The following is a 21,100-nucleotide window of genomic DNA, read 5'->3' as shown; positions in this document are numbered from 1 at the left end:
TGTACATGTGGTCATTAAGGGATGTGCTGATGGAGCATGAGCAAGGTAACTTTTATGAAGAGATTCATAGAACCAGTTAACTGGACTCAGAATCTTGGAGGTGGGATGGGCATTGCCTACACTTTGAAGGAGGGGTGGGAATGTTGCAGTTGGAGATTACTCTGATTGTAAATAATCAGACTTCTGGAAATTATGTTCTTTTAAAAAATAAAAAAATCAGTTATTGTCCTTAAAATATAAAAATTGTCATATAACTTAATGATCATTTTTTTTTTACAGTGTATGGTGTGACAGAGACTGGTGAAATGCCACAGCTTCAAACACAGCCATTGCCTAGCCAACAGTCACAGTCACAGCTATCACAACCACAACCTATATCACAGCCAGATCCTCAACAACAGCTTTCTGGTCAAATTTCTGTACTCTCTTCTCCGTCCAATATACCTGATCCAGTAACTTCCACTGTAAAGCACCACCGACCAGAAGACCTCAACATCAAGCCATTTCTCCACTCTGACTTGCCCATTCCAACACCATCTCGTGAGGCATCTCTCACTCAGAAGTTAGAGATGGCTCTGGGATCTGTATCCCCTCTTCTGCGGGAGATAATGGTGGATTTTGCTCCATTTCTCTCCAAGACCCTTGTTGGTTCTCATGGCCAGGAGCTACTCATGGAAGGTAAAGGTGAGGCTGTGGGGTTCTTTTTTCCTTTATTCGTGGTGTGGATATTCCATCTCTCCTTGATGTACTGTGGTGACATCATCCCCAGACAGCCTTTTGAAACAGTAATTTTTAATCAGTTATTTTTTGAACTTGTAGAGCACTGAAATGCACTAAGCACTTGATAGCATTCTGTATAGCTTATGAGGATTTTATGTTTGAAGCATGTTTTTTCATTACTTAATAAAAAATATAAAATGTCCTACATCTACATTTCTTTTGAGGTACACTGTATATCCTGTTATCCATCCAGTGATTATCTGGAAGTTATGATTGAATGTTTAAATTAAAAAAGAACTAGGTAAGAGAACAGGCATCTCTGATAGCTGGACTACAGGAAGGGGTTGAATATTGTTTACAAACTAGGCAGTTTGTGCCATTAAGAGTACTGTATTTGCATATTATATTGTGTGTATATTATGTAAAAATAACTGGAGAATTGTATAAAATAAATCTGAGCAATAGGAAAATGTAATAGTAGTGTGAGCAGGGTAATATTTTGTGAAGGGATTCAGGGAAACTGGTTAGCCGGACTTGAGTCCTGGAAATGGGAAGTACAGTGCATGGACTGTGAAGGAGGGGTTTGGGATATTGGCAGTTTGGAGGGACATCTGAACTGTCATATCTGAGTGCCTCTGCAAAGACAGTGATTACATATGAGTGATGGTGAAAGTGTTGAATGATAATGAAAGTTTTTTGTTTTTTGGGTTTTTCTTTGTTTTTGGGTCACCCTGCCTAAATGAGAAACAGCCGACGTGTTACAAAAAAAAGATATATATATATTAGATATAAAGTACTTAAATTTACAAAACTGTGTGGAAGTACAATATCATGATGCAAAATAAACAAAAAATGTGTTTATATTTCTGTTTTTTTATTTTAAAATGGGAAAGTATATAGTTTTACTGAATATCATGTAATGCATACAACAGTGTCTTTCTTTAGTAATAGTATTTTTTTTTATTTTTTAGCACTATGCATGTTTACTTAGTCAATGGCAATGCACATTGCACAGTGGAACCTCGGATTTCGTATGCCCTGGTTTGTATGTAAAACTATAGTTATTCTCTATAATATGTATTTTTTTTTTTTTAATATTTTTGGGTGTCTAGAATGGAGTATTTGTATTTACATTTTTTCTTATGGGAAATATTAACATAAAAATACATTTTATAGAGAATAACTATAGTTTTACATACAACCTAGGGCATGCGAAAACTGAGGCTCCACCGTATTAAAATTATGCATGATTCTATGAAATACAGATGTAACTCTCTGAATGTGCATATTACCAAGATCATGTATGTATTTGGAGTGCTAAGTGTATGCAGTCAGTAGCATGGTATGAATCATGAAGGAAGGATGTTAAAGTTACAAGACTTCTCCACAAAACTATACAAATACATTTCTTGTTCTAATTGTATTTAATTACCAAACTTCACTAAACAGACTGTCCTTTCCCTATCACATTTTTTCAATCATTTTGATGCACAATTACTGGCACAGTGTAGTTAAATATAAGACATTTAACAGAACTTTGTAAAAACCAACACTAGAGAGGAAACTTTAATTAATGTTTCAGTGTACATATCCTGGACTATTATCAGGTTATCAAGTCACAGCTGGATTGTAACTTGATAATACAGTGTAACCTCGTTTTTTGGCCATAATCCGTTACAGAAGGTCGGCCTAAATTCGAAGTAATAATCACATAAGAATTAATGTAAATACAATTAATCCATTCCAGACACCCAAAAATATTAACAAAAAATACATTTTTAAATGATTAAGTATAGTTTTACATAAAGCAATGTGAACTAAATAAAATAAATACATGAACAATTAAATCACTATTACATACTTTTATTGAAGACTCTTGTTGGCTTATGGAAGATAGGGAGGAGGAGGGAGGGAGTTGGGGTTATTGTTTGGAAGGGAAATCCCCCTCTATAAGGAATTTAGGTAACAAGTCCCTCTCTGGGGTTACTTCCCTTCTTTGTTTTTTAATGCCACTAAGACTAGCTTGAGAGTCACTGGACCCCTGTTGCACAAAATAACTGTCCAGAGCTCTCTGTTTCTGGCATCTCTTTAAGATTTCCCTAAAATGGGACAAGGTTTTGTCACTGAACATGTTGCAGATATGGCTTGTTTCAGCTTGGTCAGGGTGATATTTCTCCACAAAAGTTTGCAACTCATTCCACTTTGCACACGTGTCCTTAATCACTGAAGAAGACACATCCTTTCCTCTCTCTTCCTCCTCCTCCTCCTCTGAAGCAAGTTCCTCAGCTGTGGTCTGTTGCTGTTCCAGTTGAAGGTGTTGCAGCTCTTCAGTGGTTAGCTCTTCCCTGTGGTCCTCCACCAACTCTTCCACATCCTTGCCACTCACATCCAACCCCATGGACTTCCCCAATGCTACAATAGATTCCACAACAGGCAGAGGGGTGACAGGGTCAGGGTCAGCTTCAAACCCTTCAAAATTAGGCTCGAAGACACAGTCTGGCCACAGTTGTCTCCAAGAAGAGTTCAAAGTCCTGGAAGTCACTCTCTGCCAAGCCTTGCCAATAAGGCTTATGCAGTTGTAGATATTGAAGTGATTTCTCCAGAACTCTCTTAGGGTCAGTTCAGTGTCTGAGGTCACTTCAAAGCACTTTTGAAACTGCTTTTGTGTTAGAGTTTTTTGAAGTTAGAAATGACCTGCTGGTCCATGGGCTGGATGAGAGGAGTGGTGTTAGGAGGCAAGAATTTCACTGTTATAAAATGGAAATCCCTAGACAATTGGTCTACCATGTTTGGAGGATGAGCAGGAGCATTGTCCATTACCAGGAGGCACTTGAGTGGCAATTTATTTTTCAGGAGGTGTTTTTTTTTGTTGTTGTATATCTTTATACGTATATGCTTCTAAACTGTTATGTTCTGGGCACCTCTGCAAAAACAGTGATTATGTATGAGTGAGATGAAAGTGTTGAATGATGAAAGTATTTTCTTTTTGGGTAACCCTGCCTTGATGGGAGATGGCCAACTTGTTGAAAAAAAAAAATTCCACACTCATGCCAAACACTTCATGGACCCAGTCAATGAAAAGTTGCCTTGTAACCCATGCCTTATGATTAGCTTTCCACATCACACACAATTTACTCTTGACGACGTTGTTTTTCTTGAACACTCTGGGATTTTTAGAGTGATACACCAGTAAAGGCTTCAATTTGAAATCCCCACTACCGTTAACACAGAACGAAAGAGTTAGCCTATCTCTCATTTTCTTGTGCCCTGGCAGTGCCTTTTCCTCCTCCATGATGTAGGTCCTCTTTGGCATTTTCTTCTAAAAGAGGCCTGTTTCGTCACAATTGAACACTTGTTGGTGTTGGAATTCTTCAGCATCTACATCCCTCTTGAATTCCTGTACAAATTTTTCAGCTGCACATCTGTCAGTACTTGCAGCTTCAACATGCCTTGCAACACTGTGTATGCCACTACGCTTCTTAAATCTCTCAAACCAGTCTCTGCTGGCCTTAAATTCACTAACATCATCACTAGTACCAGGCATTTTCTTTACAAGATCTGCATGCAACTGCCTTGCCTTTTTACAAATGATCGTCTCTGAAACACTCTCCTTCTAACTGTTTTTCCCTGATCCACAAGAACAACCACCTCTCTGTTTTTTCATTTGTCTGGGATCTCTTTTTTGTTAACATGTTTACCCCTTTTGCCACATCAGCTTCCTTGATTTGTTCTTTCTTTGCCAGGATAGAAGTGATTGTTGATTTGTTTTCTCCATACATCCTGGCAAGCTGGAGCACCCGCACAGGACTTTCATATTTCTCTATTACTTCTTAAATTCCGTCGTGTTTCTCACTTTCTTTACCAAAGGAACTTTACTAGGAACTTTCTTTGGGCCCATGGTGACTATTTCACAGTCGCATTTAATAAAAAACCACCAAAAACAATGGATTTTAAGGAAATGTTTGGATGAATGTGAAGAGTACATGCTCACTCGCTGACAGACAAAAGGAGACTGACTCACCAAAGTGTGGCGTCCCGCTGGGAGAGGCAGGATAACGCATCTGATACTGCTGATGTATGAGGCAATGGCCGAAATACAGAGCAAAATTTCTGCTGAAAAACCGGCCTAAATGTGATAAACACAGGGGCCGAAAAACGAGGTTCCACTGTAGTCCATGAAGGACCAAAATGTGATCCATAGTTTCTTATAAAAAGTACTGTTTTGGTTATTTTTGGGGGGGATTAATTGAGTTTGCCTATTTTTTTATGTTTATTTACTAATAAAAAAGCATAAAATTAAAATATTGCTATTTCACAGCATTCATGGAAGATTTTCCTTCATGCTTTTTTAAATTTTACATGTAAGATTGAATTTCTCCCTATAGTTATTCATATAACTGTAGATTCACAATGCAGAAAACTAACATTTCTTTATTGCCAGTATATATTTGTTCTTTCTTTTATTTAACAGCATATTAATTGTCTTGCCTCAACAGGTTTAATGACATTCAAGCACAGTCAGAGTGTGGTTGAGTTGGTTATGCTGCTGTGTTCTCAGGAGTGGCAGAACTCCCTTCAGAAACATGCAGGACTTGCCTTTATAGAACTAATTAATGAGGGAAGGTATGTATGTAAGTCAACTATTCCTTTAGAATGATCTCAGTTAACTTGAATGTGGAGATGTCCTGTCTAAGAGCAATGTGTGGTGTAAATATTATGCAGAAAATTCGGAGTGTGGAAATTAGGAGAAGGTGTGGAGTTAATAAAAGTATTAATCAGAGGGCTGAAGAGGGTTTGTTGAGGTGGTTTGGTCATTTAGAGAGAATGGATCAAAGTATAATGACATGGAGAGCGTATAAATCTGTAGGGGAAGGAAGGCGGGGTAGGGATCATCCTCAGAAAGGTTGGAGGGAGGGGGTAAAGGAGGTGTTGTGGGCGAGGGGTTTGGACTTCCAGCAAGCGTGCGTGAGCGTGTTAGATAGGAGTGAATGGAGACAAATGGTATTTGGGACCTGACGATCTGTTGGAGTGTGAGCAGGGTGATATTTAGTGAAGGGATTCAGGGAAACCGGTTATTTTATATAACTGGACTTGAGTCCAGGAAATAGGAAGTACAATGGCTGCACTCTAAAGGAAGGGTTTGGGATATTGGCAGTTTGGAGAGTTATATTGTGTATTTTTATACGTATATACTTCTAAACTGTTGTATTCTGGGCACCTCTGCAAAAACAGTGATTATGTGTGAGTGAGGTGAAAGTGTTGAATGATGCTGAAAGTATTTTCTTTTTGGGGATTTTCTTTCTCTTTGGGTCACCCTGCCTCGGTGGGAGACGGCCGACTTGTTGAAAAAAAAAATATATTTTTTTTATGCTGCATAATAGTAAAAATATGGGTTTTTTGTGACATATTTGAGGCATAGTTTAACCATTAAACTGTCCAAACGTAGATCTACATTTGTACTGCTAGCACTCCAAATGTAGATCTACGTTTTATTTTTCCTGCCTCCAAATTTGGCACGATTGGCCTGAGATGCCTGGTCAGTATAGAATGAGTCTTAACATTTGGTGTGTGCAGTGTTAAAAAAATCTGGGACCACTTAGTATCTTGTGGAAGCACCAGTTCAATTGAATGCCAGCTAGAGCAAAAAGCGTGGCAAACACTAGGGATTCACTGATGTCATGTCGTATTAACACTCCCTTTTTAAGAGGAAAGTGATGTTGCTTCAAAGCTTAGTGGCTTTGAGATGGATGTGGCCACAAGTGATCGAGAAAATACAGTGGACCCTCGGCTTACGAGTTTAATTCGTTCCATGACCTTGCTCGTATCCCAATCTGCTTGTATGCTGAGTCAGTTTTCCTCATTTAAATTAATGGAAATGCCATTAATCCGATCCAGCAGAATTTCTGCTCTAGGAGGCAGGACAAAAATACTTCAGTAAGATGTTAATATCAACTCTACAGTTTATTTATCTATCACAATTTATCTAATATGACATAATAAAGAATAAAAATAACATAGAAACCTGATATATACTCTAAAATGAATAAAATATGTCATTATATGACAAGTGGTGGCGGCCATTCCCTACCTCAAGCGGCCACCTTGTTGTGGGTCAGCGGGGGAGACCTCCCGACACTCCCAAACTCCCAACACCACCATCCCAGCTTCGTGAATACGTGTTCAGTTCTACTTCTCTCCTACAAGCTAGCTATGTTTGTGAATTGCGTTTTGATCTTTTAATTATCGCATCTTGTATCTGCCAAGCAATCATGACACCCAGTAGGCACGATTATCAAAATGGTATATAATACCAACAGGTTGGTAGGTAAGGCACATAGGCAACAGTTAGACAACTTTATTCCAAAACATTTCACCTACACAGTAGGCTTCTTCAGTCGAGTACAGGAAGTAGGCAGGAGCAGTAGAGATGTGAAGACGATGTAATCAGTCCTTCACCCTTGAAGTCATAGATTTGAGGTTGTCAGTCCCTCAGCCTGGAGAAGAGTTCTGTTCCATAGTCTGAAACAATCTGAAGGTCAAGCAACAGTGTGGAGACTTGTATACTGTTGGAGGGAGAGATGCAGAGTAGTAGTAGTAGAGAATGTAGCCACTGAGAGGTCATGTCCCTCTCAGATCAAACAATTCTCACTTGAAAGAGTTGTCCAAGGTGTCTTCTCTTCTGTACCAAGATGCCATTGTGTTGCAGTGTTTTGACAGAGTGATTATCAATATGGTATACAATACTGACAGGTTGGTAGGTAAGACACACAGGCAACAGTTAGGCAACTTTATTTTGATAATCATTCTGTCAGACACTGCAACACAATGGCATCTTAGTACAGAAGAGAAAACACCTTGGACATCTCTTTCAATTGAGAGCTGTTTGATCTGAGAGGGACATGACCTCTCAGTGGCTACATTCTCTCTACTACTACTATACACCACTCCTTCCAACACTATATAAGTCTCCACACTGTCGCTTGATCTTCAGATTGTTTCAGATTATGGAACAGAACTCTTCTCCAGGCTGAGAGACTGCCAACCTCAAATCTATGACTTCAAGGGTGATGGACTGATTACATCGTCTTCACATCTCTACTGCTCCTGCCTACTTCATGTACTCGACTGAAGAAGCCTACTGTGTAGGCGAAACGCTTTGGAATAAAGTTGCCTAACTGTTGTCTATGTGTCTTACCTACCACCCAGTAGGCATACCAGTGTTGCTGACTTACTGACTTATTGAATGACTGACTTACTGTAAAAACTTACTGACTTGACTGACTGACTGAGTGACTTAAAGTTAGACCTTTTCACTGAAGAGGACCCTGAAATGGTGTCTAGAGCAGCTGATGCCTTACCATCAGTTGTATAATGTACTGCAGGGTAAAATAGAACAGAAATCCATTACAGAATTTATGCACACTCCAGTACAACCATCGACTTCAGTTCCAGATCCTCTACTGTCCACCTCAGCCCAGTAGGGCCACAGCATAACTCTCTACTCTCTTCACAATCATCGACAAACACCACACCCACAATTTAAGGTAAGAAATACTATTATTTCTGTTGAAATTATAGTCTTAAGCAGCAAAAACAACATATCATGATAATGAACTACAATTATATATTCACTTTCATTTTTGTAAGATCTGGAAATCTAAAAAAAAAGTTGTTTGAGGGGTTATCTCACTTCCTGAATTTTTGCTCGTATCCAGTAACGAACAATCAACCAAGTGACTGCTCGAACATATCCTGAAAAATTTGTATGGTGGGACACTCATAAGCCTGGGTTCCACCATATCAAAAACTTCAATAATAACCCATGTGCAATATTTGTGCAACATCCTTTCATTTTTGATACCACTGGTAGTGTCATCCTGCCAGAATGTCCTAAAACCTATGCCCTAAGTAAAGAGAAATGATTCTGGAACATGTGTAATACATATTTGTCAGGCCGGCCGGCCTACTTTGGCTGTATCTTCATCTGTATCTTTCAGTCTCTGTCTGACTCTGACTCACTCTCTCTCACAGGTATACATAAATACAGTTATCATATATAGTGTAAATTACTTAGGATAACCCAAAAAATCCAGTGCTATACACCGTGCTTGTTGATATAAGGCATAATGAGCATGGCTGGCAAATAATACCATGTTCACTTGGTCAGGAATCAGACGTAATTGCATCGTGTGTAATAACTGTTGGTTCATGAGCCGCTTTCTGAGACAGACAAGCAGACAGAAAGACAGACACACACACACACAGGCAGACAGAGCTAGACAGACAAACAGACAGACATGTTTATGTGTAAGGGTGAAAACAAAGTCAGGGGTTCCCTGCAGCAATGCATGATCATCAAGTGTCAGACCACAGCTGCACTGTCAGCAGTTCAGTGACACTCAGTCTTACACCATGCTTCAAGGAGTTTCATATATATTCCAACGTGTCTAAAACGTTTCTGGGACCTATAAATACTGTACATATTTCTAGACAATAGTTAATGACCAAGGCAGGTGAAAATGTTCACCTGTCAATGTGTTTGTGACTATTGGAGTACAATTTCAATACCTAATATTAGTATTAGAACAAAGATTGGCTATGAAATCACAAGAACTACTATAAATTGCAATTATTAGAACATAAAATTATATAAAATAATAAAAAAAATGAGAGAAAAAGGTACATCTGCAAGCGGCAGGACTCCATGTTGCCATCAGGTGAGCATCCAGCACCAACTTTGCAGGCCTACATCTCAGTAAGTACTGACCCTAAATATTTTTTAATCTTATAACACGTAGAATAATATTCAGAGTGCTGGGCAAGAAAATGTAGATCTATGTTAGGACAGTTTAAGGGTTAATTTTGGTGGAAAAGTAATGCATAATTAAGCATTACTGGGATGCTCTGAGTACTTTTTTTTTTTTTTTTTTTTCAACAAGTCGGCCGTCTCCCACCGAGGCAGGGTGACCCAAAAAAAGAAAGAAAATCCCCAAAAAGAAAATACTTTCATCATCATTCAACACTTTCACCACACTCGCACATTATCACTGTTTTTGCAGAGGTGCTCAGAATACAACAGTTTAGAAGCATACACATACAACATATCCCTCCAAACTGCCAATATCCCAAACCCCTCCTTTAAAGTGCAGGCATTGTACTTCCCATTTCCAGGACTCAAGTCCGACTATATGAAAATAACCGGTTTCCCTGAATCCCTTCACTAAATATTACCCTGCTCACACTCCAACAGATGGTCAGGTCCCAAGTACCATTCGTCTCCATTCACGCCTATCTAACATGCTCACGCATGCTTGCTGGAAGTCCAAGCCCCTTGCCCACAAAACCTCCTTTACCCCCTCTCTCCAACCCTTTCAAGGACGAACCCTACCCCGCCTTCCTTCCCCTATAGATTTATATGCTTTCCATGTCATTCTACTTTGATCCATTCTCTCTAAATGACCAAACCACCTCAACAACCCCTCTTCTGCCCTCTGACTAATACTTTTATTAACTCCACACCTTTTCCTAATTTCCACACTCCGAATTTTCTGCATAATATTTACACCACACATTGCCCTTATACAGGACATCTCCACTGCCTCCAACCGTCTCCTCACTGCTGCATTTACCACCCAAGCTTCACACCCATATAAGAGTGTTGGTACTACTATACTTTCATACATTCCCTTCTTTGCCTCCATAGATAACGTTTTTTGACTCCACATATACTTCAACGCACCACTCACCTTTTTTCCCTCATCAATTCTATGATTAACCTCATCCTTCATAAATCCATCCGCCGACACGTCGACTCCCAAGTATCTGAAAACATTCACTTCTTCCATACTCCTCCTCCCCAATTTGATATCCAATTTTTCTTTATCTAAATCATTTGACACCCTCATCACCTTACTCTTTTCTATGTTCACTTTCAACTTTCTACCTTTACACACATTCCCAAACTCATCCACTAACCTTTGCAATTTTTCTTTAGAATCTCCCATAAGCACAGTATCATCAGCAAAAAGTAACTGTGTCAATTCCCATTTTGAATTTGATTCCCCAAAATTTAATCCCACCCCTCTCCCGAACACCCTAGCATTTACTTCCTTTACAACCCCATCTATAAATATATTAAACAACCATGGTGACATTACACATCCCTGTCTAAGACCTACTTTTACCGGGAAGTAGTCTCCCTCTCTTCTACACACCCTAACCTGAACCTCACTATCCTCATAAAAACTCTTTACAGCATTTAATAACTTACCACCTATTCCATATACTTGCAACATCTGCCACATTGCTCCTCTATCCACTCTATCATATGCCTTTTCTAAATCCATAAATGCAATAAAAACTTCCCTACCTTTATCTAAATACTGTTCACATATATGCTTTAATGTAAACACTTGATCTACACATCCCCTACCCACTCTGAAACCTCCTTGCTCATCCGCAATCCTACATTCTGTCTTACCTCTAATTCTTTCAATTATAACCCTACCGTACACTTTTCCTGGTATACTCAGTAAACTTATTCCTCTATATTTTTACAGTCTCTTTTGTCCCCTTTCCCTTTATAAAGGGACTATACATGCTCTCCGCCAATCCCTAGGTACCTTCCCCTCTTTCATACATTTATTAAACAAAAGTACCAACCACTCCAACACTATATGCCCCCCTGCTTTTAACATTTCTGTCATGATCCCATCAGTTCCAGCTGCTTTACCCCCTTTCATTTTATGTAATGCCTCACGCACCTCCCCCACACTTACATTCTGCTCTTCTTCACTCCTAAAAGATGGTATACCTCCCTGACCAGTGCATGAAATTACTGCCTCTGTTTCTTCCTTAACATTTAAAAGTTCCTCAAAATATTCTCGCCATCTACCTAATACCTCCATCTCCCCATCTACTAACTCCCCTACTCTGTTTTTAACTGACAAATCCATACTTTCCCTAGGCTTTCTTAACTTGTTTAACTCCAAAATTGTTTCTTATTTTCATTAAAATTTCTTGACAGTGCCTCTCCCACTCTATCATCTGCTCTCCTTTTGCACTCTCTCACCACTTTCTTTACCTTTCTTTTACTCTCCATATACTCTGCTCTTCTTATAACACTTCTGCTTTGTAAAAACATCTCATAAACTACCTTTTTCTCTTATATCACACCCTTTACTTCATCATTCCACCAATCACTCCTCTTTCCTCCTGCCCCCACCCTCCTATAACCACAAACTTCTGCCCCACATTCTAATACTGCATTTTTAAAACTATTCCAACCCTCTTCAACCCCCCCACTACTCATCTTTGCACTAGCCCACCTTTCTGCCAATAGTCGCTTATATCTCACCCGAACTTCCTCCTCCCTTAGTTTATACACTTTCACCTCCCTCTTACTTGTTGTTGCCACCTTCCTCTTTTCCCATCTACCTCTTACTCTAACTGTAGCTACAACTAAATAATGATCCGATATATCAGTTGCCCCTCTATAAACATGTACATCCTGGAGCCTACCCATCAACCTTTTATCCACCAATACATAATCTAATAAACTACTTTCATTACGTGCTACATCATACCTTGCATATTTATTTATCCTCTTTTTCATAAAATATGTATTACTTATTACCAAATCTCTTTCTACACATAGCTCAATTAAAGGCTCCCCATTTACATTTACCCCTGGCACCCCAAATTTACCTGCTACTCCCTCCATAACATTTTTACCCACTTTAGCATTGAAATCCTCAACCACCATTACTCTCACTTGATTCAAAACTCCCCACGCATTCACTCAACATATCCCAAAATCTCTCTCTCTTCTCTACACTTCTCTCTTCTCCAGGTGCAAACACGCTTATTATAACCCACTTTTCACATCCAATCTTTATTTTACTCCACATAATCCTTGAATTAATACATTTATAGTCCCTCTTTTCCTGCCATAGCTTATCCTTCAACATTATTGCTACTCCTTCTTTAGCTCTAACTCTATTTGAAACCCCTGACCTAATCCCATTTATTCCTCTCCACTGAAACTCTCCCACCCCCTTCAGCTTTGTTTCACTTAAAGCCAGGACATCCAGCTTCTTCTCATTCATAACATCCACAATCATCTCTTTCTTATCATCTGCACAACATCCACGCACATTCAGACTTCCCACTTTGACAATTTTCTTCTTCTTATTCTTTTTAGTAATCTTTACAGGAAAAGGGGTTACTAGCCCATTGTTCCCAGCATTTTAGTTGACTTTTACAACAATCATGGCTTACGGAGGAAAGATTCTTATTCCACTTCCCCATGGATATAAAAGGAAAAGTAATAAGACCAAGAACTATTAAGATAAAATCAAAGAAAACTCAGATGAGCGTGTATAAATAAATGTGTACATGTATGTGTAGTGTGACCTAAGTGTAAGTAGAAGTAGCAAGACATACCTGTAATCTTGCATATTTATGAGACAGACAAAAGACACCAGCAATCCTACCATCATGTAAAACAATTACAGGCTTTCGTTTTACACTCACTTGGCAGGACGGTAGTACCTCCCTGGGTGGTTGCTGTCTACCAACCTACTACCTACAGGGACAGTAATTCCATTTCTTCTCTCAGTGGCATTAGTGCTGATTGCACTAATGCCACATTTTGCACAAAATTGGAGTTTAGTATTGATAAATGCTCTAGTTGAAGATGGTACTGTAGCACACACTAAGAAATATTTCTGTCAGTTACATTCTTTTCTTTCTAGATAAAAGCTTGGTAGTAGGACGAGAATATAATTTGTGAGGTGTGAGGATGTTTGTTCTTTGACACCATACTTTAGTCATATGATACAGCATTTGGAGTCCCTTGATGTCATGTCAGAAGGGCAGAAATAAATATATAATGTAAAATCTTCATGTATGAGAAAGACAATAGCAGAATAGAGATTTTATTAGGACATTGTTTGCTGTTTGCTTAATAAAGTTTTCATTCTGCTGTAGTCACTTTGTTTTATAACCTCTCACTCCCATCTTGTATCATGGGATGGAAGTGCTCTCAACTGTTGTTTATGATATTGCATAATTGCACTGTGCATTATTATAGGTAAGCATATATGAACATATAGATATTGGAAGGAGGTAGTATGGAGCAAGTGAATGTGTTCAGGTATTTGGGAGTTGACTTGTCAACAGACGGTTCTACGAAAGATGAGATAAACCACAGAATTAATGAGGAAAAAAGCGGGTGGTGCATTGAGGTATCTGTGGAGACAAAGAATATTGTCTATTGAGGCAAAAAGGAAAAGGTGTGAGTGTATAATGGTACCAACACATATGGGTGTGAAGTATGGGTTTTAAATGTTGCAGTGAGGAGGAGGTTGGAAGCAATGGAGATGCTGTGTCTGAGTGCAATTTATGGTGGGAATATTATGCAGAGAATTCACACTTTGGAGATGAGGAGGAGGCTCGAGGTTACTAAAAGTATTATCCAGAGAGTTGAGAAGGGTTTAACGAGATGGTTTGGACATTTAAGGAGAATGGAGCGAAGTTGGATGCCTTGAAGGGAAGATGGGATAGGGGACATTCTTGGAGGAAGAATGTGCAAGGCCAAGACCCAGAAACTCCACAGGACCAGATGTCATTTATATTATTGCTCTAACATAATTGCCCTAACACTTTCCTGTGTATCTTTCTCTTGAACTTCAGGCTTCTCTCGCATGCCATGAAGGACCATATAGTGCGTGTGGCGAATGAAGCTGAATTTATCCTGAACCGCATGAGAGCTGATGATGTACTTAAGCATGCTGAATTTGAGGTGAGAATATAAAATATTTATAGTCTTGATTTCTCAGTTCTTATACAGTGATCCCTCAATTATCGTCCTTAATCCATTCCTGGAAGTGGGACTATTATCGAAATAGACGATTTTTGAATCAATTTTCCCCATAAGAAATAATGTAAATACAATTAATCCGTTCCTGACACCCAGAAGTATTAAAACAGAAAAAAATTTTACATGAAATATAGATGTAGTACATAATAAATGTAGTACATGATAAATGAAACATTAACAGCATACCACTTACCTTTATTGGCGATTCTTCTTAGTGCATGGAAGACTGGAGGAGGAAATCCCCACTAGCATTAGCACAGAACATGAGCATCAGCCTGTCTTTCATAGGCTTGTGCCCTGGCAGTGCCTTTTCTTCCTAAGTAATGTAGGTCCTCTTTGGCATTATCTTCCAAAAGAGGCCTGTTTCGTCACAATTGAACACTTGTTCAGGTTTCAATCCTTCAGCCTCTATGTACTCCTTGAATTCCTGCACATATTTTTCAGCCGCTTTTTGGTCCGAACTGGCAGCCTCACCATGCCTTATCACACTGTGTATGCCAATACACTTCTTAAATTTCTCAAACCAGCCTTTGCTGGCCTTAAATTCACTCGCATCACCACTAGTTGCAGGCAATTTCTTTACCAAATCGTCATGCAACTGCCTAGCCTTTTCACAAATAATCGACGTCATAAGACTATCTCCTGCTAATTGTTTCTTGTTTATCCACACCAATAATAACTTCTCAACATCTTCGAGTACTGGTGATCTCATTTTTGTCAGCATATTTACCCCTTTGCAACAACAGCTTCCTTGATTTCCTTTTTCTTGGCTATGATGGAAGATATGGTTGTACGGGATTTGTTATACATCCTGGCCAGTTCGCCCACACGTACGCCACTTTCATATTGTTCAATGATGTTTTTCTTAAATTCAATCGTATTTCTCACCTTCTTTACCAAAGGCTTGGCACTAAGAGCTTTCTTTGGAGCCATGGTAGCTTATTTAGCACTTGTAAGCACTAAAATGAATGGAATATTATGAAATATTTCGTATGAACAGGTGAGGGGACTGTCGCTCACTGGTAAACAATGGCACACTGGCTGGGAAGGGAGGACGATGCGGCTCAGAGCCGTGAGTATGTGTCCAGGACGAAAGATGATTAGCGAGTTAACGGACCATTTGTGAGCCAATGTTTAGACGAAATAACGCAACTATTTCCGAAATGGACGACTTTCAGGCCGGACGATTATTGAGGGTCCACTGTACTAATTATTCATTTTAACTTTCTTGAATCAGTATTATTAGTTTTTATAATTTATCCATGATGATGGTAAACTTAAAGTTAAATATGCAAGCGTTAGGAAAGTAATATGTTAACTACCCAATAGTTTAGTTTTAGATTGGCAGAATTTTGTATATACGTATAATTATTTAGTGTTTATACGGTAGTCGAAGAAACTTTTCATGAAAGTTGGATGGGCTGATTTTGTAATGGAATACTTTTGAAATTACAAGAAATAGTTGGTATAAAACATAAAATACTACAGTGGATGGAATATTTTCAGTTGGTATAGAAAAGAACAGTGATAAGAGATAAATTATCCTGGAGTTTCTAGATGAGTATTACATTGATCAATATTGGCCACAGTTATGTTCTTGATTGATTTTTGTAACTGATCTGCCATAAGGAATAATTATGAGTATATTTGCAGATGATGAAATTATGTAATGGAAGATTAAGTATCACCATGACTCTAGAATTTCTGTGAGATTTTGATAAACAGAATAAGTGGAATGTAAGTGTGTAATGGAATTTCATTATGCAAAATATCTTGTAATGGAAATGGATGAAGTACAGAATATTTTAAAATCTTAAAAACAGCTGAAAAGAAAAAAATCTGGGGTTTATTCTAAATAAGATCATGACTAGTGACCCATATAAATGCAACAGTAAGAGAATCTTGCGCTTGGCTAATTAATTTTACGACCAGGAGAAAAAACAAAAAGTTTACGATAATGGGTTAGATCTAAACTATACTGCAAATACATATTTGAGTTTGTGGAGGGGTGAGCTACAGCTCTTGGTCATGACATGGCTGATTGATTGAACCCCTTTATAAAATTTGCTGCTATATTTTTCATTTGCCACTGTTCCATTAAAAAATCCTGTTATCCCTGTGGCTCATTTAGATGTTTAATTTCTAATCATTCCCCCTTGTTCCATGCTGGTTTCCATGCTAGTGCTGCATACTCCAAGATGGGCTTGACAAATTCTGTACCAGAGTATGGCTCAGTGTTTGTCAAACCAATGTGTGAGGCACAGGCTTTAAATATTGCAATAAGAAGGAAGCTAGAGGTAGTAGAGACTCTCTGATTGCGGGTTCTATCCCCGCCTGTGGTATGGTTTGATAGCATTATGCATGCTATGTGAATATTATGCAGAGAATTTGGAGCATAGAAATTAGAGGATTGTTGTCCTAAGAAAGGGTGGAGAGAGGGAGTAAAGGAGTTTTGAATGCTAGGAGCTTGATCATCCAGCAGGTTGTGTAAGCATGTTTGAGCAGAGTAAGTGGTGACAAGTGGTTTTCATGGCTTGACATGCTGTTGAAGTGTGAGCAAGAGTCACATTTATAATGAGATTCAGGGAGAAACATATTAACTAAAGTGCTGGAGATAGTCATACAGTGCCTGCACTATGAAGGAGGGATGAGTATGCTACAGTTCAGTAGGTCATTTTGAATTATGTTTGCACACTCTTAGCAAGATAGCTGTTGGATGAATGATGATGAATGTTAGTTTTTGGATCACTCTAACCTAGCAAGAGATGATGTGTATTTTAAAAACAATTTTAATGTGTGTGATTGTTCTGTTGCATTGTAAGGGGAATGATATTTATATCATGCTACAATATATGTTACTAACCATTCTAACTTGCTTCCAGTCTTTATGTGCCACCACAGTCTTGGAGCGCCGTGAAGAAGAGAAGATGTGTGATCACTTAATAACAGCTGCCCGCAGAAGAGACAATGTTGTAGCTGCACGTATCCTAGACAAAATTACCAATATCCTCTCCAACAAACATGGCGCATGGGGCATTGCCATTCATGCACTTAATAAAATGTAAGTAGAGTCACAAATGCCTACACTGTCCTAGGCATCTAGGCATTAATATGACTTTATTCTTTAGTTTCCGTTTTCTTAAGTTTCGTTTTTTACAGAATATAACTTCCTCCGTAAACCATGTGTGTCGTAAGCGGCAACTAAAATGCCGGGAGCAAGGGGTTAGTAACCCCTTCTCCTGTATATATTCCATGATTTACCAAGACAAAGCAGAACTACTGGCACTTCTTTTACATTCCAAGCAGAAATGTAGACTAAGTGGATACAGCTCACTTGCAGAGAATTTAATCAACTCAGCTTGGACAACTCCCAGGAAAACATAAACTGAAAAAATTCATGAAGACCAAGGCATTGATGCAACGAGTGTTGCAAACCATGCTCAGTATCACTATACATGCAGGCTCAAGTACAGTGGTGCTAAACTACAAAGAGCTGAAAAGCAGATGCTCAAGACAGGAGGTGAAAGCAATGATATACCAGTTGCATGTTAATGTACCAAGTTTCATTCACTTTCTTTTATCAATTACAGGAAAGACAGCCCAAGAAGCTTGTTTCTTCTGTGGGCAACTTGTTGAGTCAAGAAGTCTCCATGAAGACTAGAATTTCCAACTGACCAGGAAGTGTGTACCTGTACAGGCTCTCCGGAAGAGATAGAACTATTGGGACATGGTTACTCTTAAACTGTAATAATGTTGGTAGAATTACCGACAATATTTTAGGTAAAAGGACACAAGTGCTACTAATGTGACATTACAGAGTGGTAACGTTTCGCTCTCCAAGAGCTTTATCAAGCTGTAACGGCTTGATAAAGCTCCTAGAGAGCGAGACGTTGCTACGGTCAAATGTCACATTAGTTGCACTTGTGTCCTTTTACTTTACATACTCTTAAACTATCACATTTAATGCTTGGTAGGATCAATACCTATCTAGGGAGGATTCGGGCAAGAATACAAACCAATAAATAGAGAGAAGTATAAATTGTCTTTGCTGGACTGGGCTTCCGCACTGAGGAAGCAAACTAGATGAGGAAGCAGTACCAGTGTCCAAGCTGGTTGATCTCACCTAGCTTTACCAGTCCAGATGGAATAGCTAGGAATCCAGCTTGACATCAGGCTCTGCTCTGCATGACCACAGGAAAGGCTTCTTGCAGTTTTCTGGCTTTCAGGCACATGACAAGGGCAGACATAGTGATGACTCAGAAGACAACATTGGTGCAGCCCTCACTAAAGTTTGTGTGTGATCTTTGCACTGATAGTGATGCTGTCCAGTTTGTACATCACCATGTTTGGAGAAGCCAAGCCCTTCAGTGGACTCCCCAAAGACTGTACAGAATCTGTGCCACCATTGCAGCATGCCCTAATGAGGATGATAATGTAGAATCCCATTAACAAAGCTCACATGGACAATTCAACCCCTTGCAGCATTTGCCATCGCTCAAATGCTGAAATTTGTGTCAAGCACTAGCAGATAGATGGCACTATATCAACTGCACCTGTCAGACACAGACTCTGTACAGGTACGATAGGGCCCATGAGGCTAGAAGGGAGTGAATGTAGCAAGTTACAAATTGAAAGGCAGAACCAGCAGCTGAGACTTAACCCCTGCAACCATAAATAGGTGAACACAGACGCATCATCACTGTAAGGTACTTATTGGACTGTTGACATCAGTGTTCTGTTGGTTGTGTGGTCCAAGGGATGCAGCCAGATACTGGCTATCATTTGAAATATCAAGAACTTTCTATATTTAGCAGTCTATGGGATAACAGCTGGCCTGGGACCTGACAAAGTATAACACTGCCAATGTTTCATGCTCTGACAGGATGTGACATGGTTTCCTGTTTTGCTGGACATGGTAAGATATCTAACTGCCTATATAGTCTGAGCTGTTCTACCAAAACTGAGAGGCACTGCTGAAGCTGTCCTCAGCACTGACATACTTAAATATGTCATGCACACCATCAAGAGGTTTGTTATTCCACTCTGTGACAGAACCAGCTCATACATAAACATTGAGAAGAAGAACAGTAGGCAGGTTATTACCCCAAAGAAGGCATCTCTGGAGGAGCAAGTGAAGAGGGTTGCCTATCAAGGAAGTTATATGTGAAGTCAAGCACTGATACCAGCACATAAACTGCCTCCATCAACCAGCTGGGGCTGAAAAAGAATGATGATGGGCTGTATGAGCCAAATTGGCTTAGGTAAACCCATGCCTGGGAAAAAGCTCATGTTATGGAGATGCACGCAGCGCTGTATAGCCCTTGTGGCTTAGCGCTTCTTTTTGATTATAATAATAATATGGAGATGCAACAAGGGCTGTGTAAAGTGTTGGAAGTATACCTCGGGTATACTTGGAGGGTGTTTCGGGGGTCAGCATCCCCACAGCCTGGTCCTTGACCAAGCCTCGGGGTGGATCAAGGAGGGCTTGATTAACCAGGCTGTTCCTGCTGGCTGCATGCAAACTGATGCATGAACCACAGCCCAGGCAGTCAGGAACTGACTTTAGGTACCTGTCCAGCTCCCTCTTGCAGGCAGTCAGGGGACTAATGTTAATCCCCCTTATGTATGCTGGGAGGCAGTTGACACTGCCTCTCAGGGCTCTGTGTATTTTGAAGGGAAGTTCTCACATAGTTAACTTCTTGGCAACAGAACTGTGATCAGAAAAGACTGTAATGTAATAACAAGTGATTAGTTTTTTTTTTTTTTTTTTTTTTTTTTTTGACATGTTGTAATTTTGTTTGTGTTTTATTCTTGAAGTGGAACAGAATTCTTCCTCCATAAGCCATGCGTGTCGTAAGAGGCAACTAAAACGCCGGGAGCAAGGGGCTAGTAACCCCTTCTCCTGTATATATTACTAAATTTAAAAGGAGAAACTTTCGTTTTTCCTTTTGAGCCACCCCACCTCAGTGGGATACGGCTGGTACATTGGAAGAAGAAAAGAATTCTAGTATACTTGCTTTCAGAAGTATTTAGAAGGGTGCATCCAACATGCGTTCCAAATTTGGTGCTTGCATCACAGACTGCACAATAGTTATGCTAGGCCACCCCTGTATTTTATGCTACATTTAACATTAATCTTGTCTTGTCTGGTCTTAAGAATTTTGGGGGGAAGTTTATAATGATGAATGTTTTATTAATTCAGTATACACTGCACATTATTACAGTGTATTGAGCAATTCTTTTAATATAATTTTTATATCCTGTAGTGCACCACCTCAATTTTGGAAACTAGACTCATGGGAGGATGACTCTCGACGGAGAAAACGTTTTGTGCCAAATCCCCTAGGCTCCTCCCACCCTGAAGCTACACTCAAAGCTGCCATTGAGCATGGAGCTCCAGAAGATGCTATTCTTCAAGTAAGATGAATCATTGCAGAATATTTTTACATTACTTGAAATTTTTTATTGAAGTTTTTGGGCAGATACCCAAATACCCAT

General features: G+C 39.3%; 1 protein-coding gene across 7 annotated transcripts in view; it reads left to right on the top strand.

Annotated features, from left to right (window-relative positions):
• The window catches only part of rg (A kinase anchor protein rugose), an 803,540-nt gene that overhangs the window by 176,047 nt on the left and 606,393 nt on the right, over positions 1–21,100 (top strand). For 6 of the 7 annotated variants that reach the window (XM_070098204.1, XM_070098202.1, XM_070098203.1 and 3 more), the window contains 5 exons: positions 280–684; positions 5,217–5,343; positions 14,416–14,524; positions 17,485–17,663; positions 20,869–21,019. In XM_070098204.1, coding sequence (XP_069954305.1) covers positions 280–684; positions 5,217–5,343; positions 14,416–14,524; positions 17,485–17,663; positions 20,869–21,019 — 971 coding nt within the window. The remainder of the gene's footprint in view (positions 1–279; positions 685–5,216; positions 5,344–14,415; positions 14,525–17,484; positions 17,664–20,868; positions 21,020–21,100) is intronic. The other variant, XM_070098201.1, reaches the window with a different exon arrangement.

The sequence above is a fragment of the Cherax quadricarinatus genome, chromosome 61 (genome assembly GCF_038502225.1).
Source record: "Cherax quadricarinatus isolate ZL_2023a chromosome 61, ASM3850222v1, whole genome shotgun sequence".
NCBI classification, from domain to species: domain Eukaryota; kingdom Metazoa; phylum Arthropoda; class Malacostraca; order Decapoda; family Parastacidae; genus Cherax; species Cherax quadricarinatus.
This window is presented reverse-complemented; position numbering and strand designations above follow the sequence as displayed.